Here is a 10,434-nt window from a genome sequence, read left to right as displayed (position 1 = left end):
CAACTCTGACAGGCCCAGGGCTGGCTCTTCCCATGCCCTGGCATCTCATCAGGCAGCTGCTGGAGCAAGACATCGAGGGCAGGTACCATGGGAGACAGGGCAGACACCCCTGCAGGCACAGGGATGGCTGGGAGCAGGAATGAACACATAAAATGGCCCAGCCTGGGGCCTGCAAACCAGTCAACAACATAAAAATTAGAAAATCAGGTTTAGGGAGGAGGCAGCAGGGAGGCAACAAAGTTTTTGGAACCAGCTCAGCCTCCCTCAGATTTCCCAAAGCCCATTAGGCTTTTCACCTTCTCCTGCAGCAAAACCCCAGTGGAGAAGAGGACCCAGCAGAGGGAACAGCCACAAATTGGTCCTGGCCACAGCTGAGCTGTGGTTTTACAGGACTGAGGCATCCCCCTGCAACCTGGGCTCCAGATAAATGCCCAGAGTTCATCAGTTCATCACCTCATCACCAGCCTGGGGACCTGAACCTGCAGATTTCCCCAGTTTGGCTGAGCTGGGGCTGCAGAAGCTGAGCTTAGCCCTCACACAGCTGCAGCACAGTGTTGCCTGTCACCTGCCTGTTCTTTAGATACCAACAGGCTGCCAGACCTGCAGAAGTCACTAGCAGCCCCATCCAGACATGGGGACAGCCAATGCCAGCGTGCCTGGTGTGGTCCCACACAGAAAGCACAACCTGTATTGACCCTGGGTTTGCTCCTGGCCAAGGCTGGCCACACAGAAATGCCACAAACCACACAGCAGGCATCACAGATTTGGCCATTAAACCAAATGGGATCCAGGCTGGGCCCTTCCAGGCCTCCCAAAGCAGCTGGGAGTGGGGGGGATCAGCAGTGGGATCAGCTGGAGAAGGAGAGATCCTGTGACTCACCAAGAGCCACAGAGCTGCAGCAGAGCTGGCACTGTCCCTGCCCAGCCCTGTGCCTGAGGCCATCACATATCTGAGCCTGACTCTCATTTCCCTTCATCCCCTGCCATCAGGGCATCCAGCCACAGCTCAGCCTGGCAGGCACTTTTCTTTGAGCTCAGTGGCTCTGGCACAGACACAAACGTGCACCTGCACCTCCCCATCCATGCACAGGCAAACGTGTCCTTCTGAGACATAAAGACTTTAATATTAAAATAACTTTGTATAAAAATACTTTTGGAGACTGATGGCAAGCAGCCTTCCACACACCACAAAAGGCACCAGAGCCCTGCAGCCTGGTCAGACAGGAAGCCAGAGCAGAGCCAGAGCAGCAGGTACAGGAAAACACCAACCCTCCTGCAGATCAGAAGGCACAGTGGAGCCAGCTCTAGAGCTGGAGAAACACACTGGGGCTTGCTCCAGCCACAGCTCTCTTGCTGTTTACCTCCAGGAAAACACAGTCCCTCAGCACTGGTGAGAAAAGAGCCCAAACAGTCCCAGGTCATCCTGGGGAGGAGAAGCCCAGCTGGCACTGGGATGCCCAGTCCCTGCTGGGACACACAGAGCAGCAGCACTTATATCTCCCCTAAATCCTCATAGAGAGGTGACAAACTGTACTCATCAACACACTGCTCCTTCTTCTGCAGCTGCTGGGGCTTCACCACCTGGCTGTAGAGCACCTCCACGTTGTTGTTGTTGCTGCTGTTGAGGCTGGGTTTGGTCAGCACCTTCTCGGGGGCAGCACTGCCCCATCGCCTGCCAGGCTCCTCCAGCCTTTCTGCCCCTTTGGGGATAAAGGCTGCCTGGGGCTTGGGGGCTGGCACTGGCTTGGGGTTCTTGGCCTTGGCAGGGAAGTTGGGGACCGAGTAATCGTCAGTGCTGGGGTTGTAGGGGTACTCATAGCCCCCCCTGCCATCGTGGCCCTGCGTGCGCCAGGCCTCGCTCGTGGGCCGCGCCTCGTCGTAGATGTAGGTGAAGGGATGCAGCGAGCGGGGGGCACGGCCCTCGGGCTCGTCATAGATGTGCTCCTTGTGCCCAGGGACAGCCTGGCCACGGCCCTCAGCCCTGCCCTGGCCCTCAGCCCTGCCCTGGCCCTCGGCCCGGACCTGCTCGTACGGGCCCGAGTACGGCAGCACCGGCAGCCGCGGCTTCGGCTCCTCCACGGCCCCGCCGGGCGCCTTGGCCACGCTCAGGGCCTTGCTGTCCACAGGGTCCGAGTACAGCGGGTCAGGCCACGGCTGCAGGCCCTTCACCGAGTCCAGGGGCTCTGAGTACACGCTGGAAGGGTCCTCAGAGGGTGGCACAGCACGGAGCACCTTGGGCTGAGGGGAGCGTGGAGGGGTGCTGGACACCGTGGGCTTGGCCGGTGGCACGGGCAGCTCTGGCAGAGTCCGGCTCTTCAGCAGAGCTGTGGAATCTCTCTCCTCTGCTGCTGCACCAGCCCTGGGTGCCAGCCCTGCTTTGGGGTCATCCCCCTCAGCAGGCAGCTCCAGGTTGAGGCTGTCAGCCAGGGCCTGGCGGATCTGCACCATGCCAGGGCTCTCGGCTTCCAGCGAATCACAGCTCTGCCGGTTCTCCTCCACCTGAGCCTTCTGCTCCTGGATGGAGGCTTCCACCAGCCGGAAGATCTCGTTGCCCTGCTTGGTCTCAAAGGTGAAGTTGCCAGGTCCTGAGTCACAGCGCCTGCCAGCCTCGAAGGAGAACATCACCTGAAGGGGAAGCAGAAGGGGCACGTCCTGCTCAGCACCCAAGGCTGTGCTTGCCACCAAAGGGGGTGTGGCTGCAGCACTGATCCTGTACGCCCTGAAATCCTGCCCTGAAATCCTGCTCCTTCCACTCCCACAGCAAGGGCCATCCTGTGCCCAGCAGCTGGGCAGGGACAGGCCACACTACAAGCTGTAGAGCTGGAGCACACCTGAGGGACATCACTGTGAGTGCCCCAGAGAGCTGCAGCTCCAGCTGGAGCCCTGCTGCCTTACCCGAGCAATTCCAGCAGTTTCTACCACTGGCACCAGATGGTCTAGGAATCAACACTGAGGAAGCAGTAGGGTGAGAAGGTGACAGTTCAGCAGGGGAAACTAGTATGGAATCTTAGGAAAGAAGGGAGTGCTCTGGAAGCAAGAGAAATAAGAGGAAGAACACAGCTTTCCACAGGAGAAAGCTCAGCAGCAGCTCAGTTACCAAGAGTAAGCAAAGCATTGACCTACCAGCATTAATCTGTTCATGGTAAAAGGTCCTTTAAAGAGAAGTCTTGCACCAGGGCTCTGCTTCCTCTGGCCTGAACACTCTCTGGTGAGCAGGTTCCCACCAGCTGACGCCCACACCCTTCCTGAGCCTCAGGATTTTCTGCCTCTCTCACAGGCAGCAGCAGCTCCTGTGGTTGCCACAAAGCTCTCTGGGGACAAACTCCTTTTTATGGGTCAGTGCTGCTGAACAGAAGCACAATCAGACCCTCTCTGCTCAGGTCACTGTGGGTGCAGCTCCACACACCCTGTAACTCTCCTTCTGTCCCCAGCACAGCTCTGCAGATGAGCTGGACACTCCCACAAGAGCAGCTCGGTTTCCACCTGTGCTTTGGGAATATGCTGCAGAAAGCACCATAAGTATGTGGCCAACATAGCCCCTGCTATGAACAGCCCCAGAACACCACTGAACAACTCCTGGACACCACTGAAGAACCCCTGGACACCACTGAACAGCCCAGGGCCACCACTTCTCCCTGTCCAGCATGGCCCTTGCACCCAGGGCAGCAGCAAGGCAGATTGGGGACTCACTGCAGGAGAGGGTCAGACTTTCAAAGGTCAGGGAGAAGTCCTCAAAAGACAGTGAGCAGTTCCTCCCACAGAGTGAACAAATCCAGAGCAACTGGTGTCTCAAAGCTCCTCTGCTCTGGCCACCATGCTTAGGAGGGAGGGACTGAACCCAGGGCAGAGACAGGACTGCCAGGAGCAGTTCCTGGAGCCTGGGGACAGCGTGTGTGCAGCACTGAGGGATGTCCCTGCTCCTGCCACAAGCTGGGAATTGCTGGGATGGAGAAGGAGAGCAGTGGGACAGTCACAGAGGGGACGAGTGTCCCACCATCCCACGCTCCAGCACAGTGACACAGGCAGGACCTGGGGACAGCCAGGGCCACCAGGGGCTGCAGCAATGCTGGCTGCAGGACATCAGCTCAGCCTTGCACAACGGAGCAGCTGCAGCACAGCACAATGTGGTCCCATTGCCCACCTTGTCCCGGCCGTATCTGCGCAGCAGCCGGTAGGGCCACACGAAGAGGATCCTGTCTGTCCGTGGGTCCTTCAGCACCAGGCTGTCCCTCTCAGCCTTCAGCACGTAGGTGCCACGCAGCTCACAGCGCTCTGCAGCCTCTGTCCTCTGCACTGTCACCCAGAAGGCGTTCACTGTGGGGACAGGGCTGCTCAGGGGACAGCCAACCCCACTGTGGGGCTGTGGGGACAGGGCTGCTCAGGGCAGGGCAGGGGACAGCCAGCCCCACTGTGGGGACAGGGCTGCTCAGGGACACCCAACGCCACTATTGGGGACAGGGCTGCTCAGGGCACACACATGGCTCCATTGTGGGGACAGGGCTGCTCAGGGCAGGGCAGGGGGACATAGGCAATGCCCAGCATGGCCCCAGTGATGGGGACAAGGCTCCATGGGAGGTGTCCCCAGGTCAGGGCAGAGCAGGTCCCACCTTCATCTCTGGTGTAGTAGATGGAGTTCACGGCCATCTCCAGGGCTGGTGACTCCCCGCTGCCCTCTCGGCCATGCTGTGACACCAGGCCATCGCTGGGGCCATTGCCCTGGCAAGGGACAAAGGAGAGCAGATCAGACCCAGAGCTCTCTTCCCACAGCAGCCCCCAGCCCCCTTTCCATGGCCCTGCTGCCCTCCATGGCCCCACACAGCCTGGCTGTCCTGCACCCTGCCCACCCCAGAGCTGGCACAGGATCCCCTGAGCCCACATGAACACGGATCAACAGGGCCAGGCAGCACTGGGGGGACCTCCCTGAGCTCCTGGCAGCATCTTGTCCCCAGCTCTGGGCTCTGCACCCACAGAGCTGTCCCCAAAGCATGGCACAACCCAAACACACCCTCCTGGCTATACCACCCCAAGGAGAGGGGGCTGGTGGCCTGGTGACACAGGGTGTCCTGTGTCCTGCCCTGCTCAGGAGGAGGGGCAGCCTGCAGAGGGGAAGTGAGCATTTCTATTTTAGCACATGCAGAACTGAAAATGCAACACACAGGCTGTCACCACTGTGTCCCAGCAGCAGGGCCCCCAGAAGGCCTGGGGGGGGACACAAACCCGTGGTGCTTTCACAGATCCTCCTGCAGAAAACCCCTCACAGTTACAGACTCTCTACAGATGACACAAGGGAGGTTCAGTGTGTGGAGCTGTTCCTGGGATTGCAGCAGAGGGTGCATCTTGCAGTTTCAGTTTTAAACTCACACAGATGAGCTTCTTAACAAGAAGCCCAAAAAGGGTCACCCAGCCCTTGTGTTTGGGTCCTTAAATCTCATATCCTGAGAGCTGACAGCAGCAACTCCTCCTCAGCTGAAGCATCCAGCACAGCAGAGCTCCAACCTGGAAAGCCAAGGGCCACCAAATCTGCCAGAGCCTCTAAGGCTCCATTTGACTGCACTTCTCCTCATCTTCAAAAGGAAATTAAAAAAAAAAAAAAAATCTGTTCTGAACTCAAAATGATCTCTGGCCCCAGCTCCAAGCTGCTGGACCCTGCATCCCCTCTGGGCAGGAACATGACACAAAATCATATTCTCCATGCAGATGATCAGCAATCCCAGCTGAGGATCTCTGGCCTTGTGCAGCTCTTGTGCCTCCTGCTCCAGGTCAGGCCTTTTAAAAACACATGCCAGCCTTGCAACCTTTTGCTCACATCCTCCTAAACCTTCAGCTTGCTTCTGGACCTCAGGCACACAAATGATGGCTCCCATGTGGGGATGGAAGCTCCAAGCAGGTGCTCCCTGGCCTGGCCACCACCCTGTCCCACTCCCAGGGTGTGTTGTGTGCCCAGCTCAGCCCCACAAGCCACTCTGAGGGCAAAGGCTGCAACCCTGGCTGCACCAGCAGCCACAGAGACATTCCCACCAGTGCCTCCCAGCACAGACACACCTGGCCTGCCAGGAGACTGCAGGGAGGACAAAGGTAAATCACACTCAGGGGACATCCTGGCACCACCAGCTGTGCACCCAGCCCTGCCCAGCACTCCAAGGCTGGAATCAGCTGGAGCCCAACCCAGAGCTCTGCAAACCCTCCCAGGAGGGAGAGGCAGCGCTGAGGAGCTGAGCAGGCATGGGCTGTGTCCCAGAGGGCACAGAAACCTCACTGCCAGGGCACCCACTGCCCAGAGAGCCTTGGCTGGGCACACTGGCTGACCAGCAGCTCCAGGGGCTGCAGAGGATGGGGCTGGGCAGTGTTGGGTGCCCACAACACAGCCAGGAGCGAGCCCCAGGGTTGGGAAAGCTCCTGAAACCAGACAGGTCCTACAAGGCTCCCCAGGACCAGCAGTTCCAGGGGCTGCAGAGGATGGGGCTGGACAGTGCTCCAAAGCTGGGAGCCCACAGCAGCAGCAGCCAGGAGTGAGCCCCAAGCCTGGGAAAGGAGGTTCCAGCTTCTGGAACCAGACAGGTCCCACAAGGCTCTGAGGCTGTGCTTCCTCTGTCGCTGCTGTGGCAGGAAAGGCAGCAATGGTTGGGCCAAGAGGAAACGCTCCTGGCCATCATCTTGGCCTCCTGCCAGCCCTCTGCAGGGGCTCCACACCGGGCAAGAAGAGCCCGACTCGAAATTTGAAGCCACAACCTCGAATTATTGCCAGCACGTTGAGGAGTCCCGCAAACCACACAGCAGGAGCCATCGAAAGGGCACCGGAGCGCCAGGGCCGGGTGGTTCAAACCTCGGGGTGTCCTCCCCGAGCTGCCAGGTGCAAACGGGCCACCCCCACACGCTGATGTCCGTGTCCCGCCCCCAGCCCGGGGCTCACCGGGAAGGCGATCTGGCACAACTTCGCCACCCACTCCTCGCTCTGCTGCTTCTCGGCGGCGAAGAGGAAGCTGCGCTCGCGGGTCTCCAGGCGGAAGGCGGCGGTGCCGGCGCGGGGGCCGCCCTCGCCCACCGGGGCCACGCTGGTGCAGTCGCTGAGGCGCACCACGGTGCGGGCGAGCCGCCGGGTGCCCGCCCGCCCGGCCGCCGACGGCTCCTTGCAGTCGAACACCTCGAGCCGGGCCACGCCGTGCTGGCTGGCGGGGTAGAGCGCGGACCAGCCGCGCTTCCAGCGCTGCGGGCAGCGGGGTCACACCGAGCACCGGCACCGGGAGCGGCACCGGGAGCCGGCCCGAGGCAGGGAGGGAGGGAAGGAGGGGAGGGAGAGGGAAAGGGAGGAAGGGATGCCCGGACTCACCTTGGTGCCGAATTTGGGGTTCTGCTGCACCAGCAGCGGCCCCTCCATGGCCGGCGGCTCCATCCCCGCGCCCTTCCGCCCGCGCCGCTGGGGCGGGAACGGGACGGGACCGGGCGGGGATGGCGACGGGGATGGGCGGGGATAGGGCGGGGACCAGGACGGGACCGGGCGGGAACGGGAGGGGACCACGACGGGGAATGAGGCGGGAACGGGGCGGGGACGGGGACGGAGACCGGGCGGGGATGGGGCGGAGAGAGGGACGGGGTTGGGGCGGGGACCGGGACGGGGATGGGGCGGGAACGGGGCGGGGACCTCGAGGGGACCAGGACGGGGAATGAGGCGGGGACCGGGAACCGGGGTCCGGGACGGGACAGGGCGGGGACCGAGAAGGGGATGGGGCGGGAACGGGGCGGGGACCGGGCGGGGACCGAGACGGGAATGGGGCAGGAACGGGGACGAGGATGGGGCGGGGACCGGGACCGGGACGCGCGTGTCAGGCGCGGGGCGTGCTCGCGTGTGCGCGCGTGCACGTGAACAGATGTGTGCGCACCTGGGCTCGTGCCCGCGCGTGTGACACAGGCCTGTGCTCTCCGTGGGGACGGGAAAACGCGCTCGGGCGGGCTGAGGGTGGGCGAGGTGTGAAAAACGCCAATCGTTTGGTTTTAAAATTTTATAAGTTTAATAGTAGTAAAATTGTTATGAAAATAGGAATATAATTAGAGTAATAATAATTTGGAGAGTTAGGATTAGGACAATACGAGACAATAAAAAACAAAGAGTTACAGACAGTCCAGGTACCTCTTTCTGGGCAAAATAAGCGCCAAAAAGGACCCACGTTAACAGAGTATTAACCCTTAAAAGCAATAGGCTGTTGCATATTCATACACCTTATTAGTGATGCATAAATTCCATTCGAACACAGGATTCTCTCTGGTCAGTGTCAACTTCTTCCTCTGAATCCTGACGGCTCTTCAAGGCTGAGTGAGGCAGGAAGAAGTTCTTTTCTTCTGATAATAGAGCAATAAATTCTCTTTCTCTGAAAGCTTTAGGTGTCCTGTGGCTGCTATCTCGGTGCAAGTTCCTCATTCCTCTCTAAAAAAGTATCTTACAGAGCATAGTCTCTCTTTTAACATTATGTTATAACCTAAAACTATATTTAACACACTACTTAAGCAAACTAACACAGCATAACTTTCGAACATAACACATACAATATTCATTTTAATATTTGCATAAAGCCAATCATAAAATACGCATTTTTTCACAGAGGGCAAAAGGGGGAGTGGACAAGGTGAGGTTTCACAGGATGGGAAAAAGGAGTGATGTCTTTGACAGGAGAGAAAATGAAGTGGAGGACCAGAGGCTGCTTACCTCAAACTCATAGTCCAAGAAAATCATGGAATAGCCAGGTGCTCACAGAGAGAGCAGAGAAGGCAAAGAATCACAGCAAACACCTGTGTATGCACAGCCCTGCAGGATGTCATTCTCTGACTGTCTTTGTGGACAGATCAATGCCATCCATATCTCATGCCATGTCCCTCCAGGGCCACTGGGCTGCTCCCAGTACTGTCCCTGTCCCTGCTGCCCACTCCAGGCTGCCCCAGGAGCCTCCTGCAGGGCCAGGCCTGAGTCCAGCATTGCCGGCTGCAGCTGGGCCAGGTGAGGCTGTGAGGCAAAGGACAGGGACAAACCTTGTGCCCAGCACATCCCAGCATGGATGAGCCAGCCTGGTGGCACTCTGATGGCACTGGGACCCTGCCAGCTCACTGCTGGTCAGGCACTCTTGGGCTTCTTGCTGCTTTGATGGCTCAGCCATCAAATCAACCGTGATTTGATTTCCTAACACAACATAAACCTGCAAAGGCAAGAGGGAAAAGCCACAGATCCCGGTTTCCCAGGCTCTGATGCCCATTTCTGCACCTGTGGTTTTGATGAGACGGCTGCAGGTGAGGAGATTTGCAGTGCCTGGATGGATGCAGTGCTCTGCTCTGTCCTGGCTTCACCCCTCACGTTTGCACGTTGACAGAATTGTGCTGGTGCCCTGGTTTAGGAATGACATTCCCCAATTAAGTGCTCACATTGAAACATCCCAGAGCAATTGCTCACAGCCCCACCCTCCCCGAGGCAGGATGAAGAGGAGAATGGGAGGCACGAAAAGTAAAGGCCACCCAGGCTGAGATGAGAGCAATGTGTCAGAAACAGCCGTGGGGTGTAACCACAGCAATACCAATTACAGAGTGTGCAAGGCAGATGAAAGACCAGACCACAAACCCGGGCAGAATAATGACATCAGGGCTCTGAAACTGATGTCAGTGGTCAGGAGCAGAGCAGACCCAGTGCTCTGAGAAGGAACAGAATGACGTGGTGGTGTCAGACAGCCCGGCCCGTGTGCAGGCAGGGCTCTACAGGGAGCACATCTGCCCGTGGGACAGACACAACCGCGGGCCAGACGAGCTCAGGGGCCACAAGGCAAACAGCCTGGCACAGCTGAGCCACCTGCCTGGCACCTGGACCTGGCACCGCACCCCCGGCCTGGCATCGGGGTGTGCCAGGGCAGGTGCCAGCTCGGTGGTGAGCACAGGGAGATGATGACATCCACCCCTCGGATCAGCTCTGCGGCTGTGGGCTCCCGGGAAGCTTCAAAGGCGGGAGAAGGAATTGTTGCACCGGGAGGACCCCGCGGTTGGGGACATTGGGGACCGGGGCTGCCGTGGGCACCGGGCGGGGCCCCGGTAACCGGCAGCGGCGGCGGCTCAAACATCGCCTCCCAGGGGCTCCGCAGGGATTTTGGGGATCCCCCCGCGCTCCGCCCCCCGGCCCCACCCGCGGAGCCGCCCCCTGCGCTGCGGCGAGCGCGGCCCGGGGGGAGCGGGCGGGCGGTGGAGCCGCCCCTGCGCGGAGCTCTGCGCGCATCCTTCCGTCCCTTCCCGTCAGCGCTGCATCCCCCGGCAAACATTCCAACCCTTCCGCATCCCCCAGCGAACATTCCATCCCCCAGCGAACATTCCACCCCTCCGCGCATCCTTCCATCCCCCTGCGCACCTGCCATCCCCCCGCGCATCGCTCCGCGCACCCCTTCAGCCCCCGCTCCCCCTCCATCCATCCCC

General features: G+C 59.7%; 1 protein-coding gene across 1 annotated transcript; it reads right to left on the bottom strand.

The window, feature by feature from the left end:
- Positions 1 to 1,102: 1,102 nt before the first annotated feature.
- Positions 1,103 to 7,401, bottom strand: DOK1 (docking protein 1). Its single transcript, XM_058803998.1, has 5 exons — positions 7,328 to 7,401; positions 6,911 to 7,204; positions 4,608 to 4,716; positions 4,142 to 4,314; positions 1,103 to 2,625 (listed from the first exon to the last, which is right to left on the bottom strand). The coding sequence occupies exons 1-5, from the start codon at positions 7,388 to 7,390 to the stop codon at positions 1,492 to 1,494; spliced, it is 1,773 nt and encodes a 590-aa protein (XP_058659981.1). The 5' UTR covers positions 7,391 to 7,401; the 3' UTR covers positions 1,103 to 1,491.
- Between the last annotated feature and the right edge of the window lie 3,033 nt (positions 7,402 to 10,434).

The sequence above is a fragment of the Ammospiza caudacuta genome, chromosome 4, assembly GCF_027887145.1.
Source record: "Ammospiza caudacuta isolate bAmmCau1 chromosome 4, bAmmCau1.pri, whole genome shotgun sequence".
Taxonomy (NCBI): Eukaryota; Metazoa; Chordata; class Aves; order Passeriformes; family Passerellidae; genus Ammospiza; species Ammospiza caudacuta.
The sequence above is the reverse complement of the archived record's forward strand: the minus strand, read 5'-3'. Positions and strand labels throughout refer to the sequence as shown.

Coding starts and splice junctions, on each gene's coding strand:
- DOK1 (XM_058803998.1), bottom strand. CDS start 7,390: ATGGAGCCGCCGGCCATGGAGGGGCCGCTGCTGGTGCAGCAGAACCCC. Junction 4,315..4,607: donor CTACTACACCAGAGATGAAG/GTGGGACCTGCT, acceptor CTGTCCCCACAG/TGAACGCCTTCTGGGTGACA. Junction 2,626..4,141: donor GCAGATACGGCCGGGACAAG/GTGGGCAATGGG, acceptor CTTCCCCTTCAG/GTGATGTTCTCCTTCGAGGC.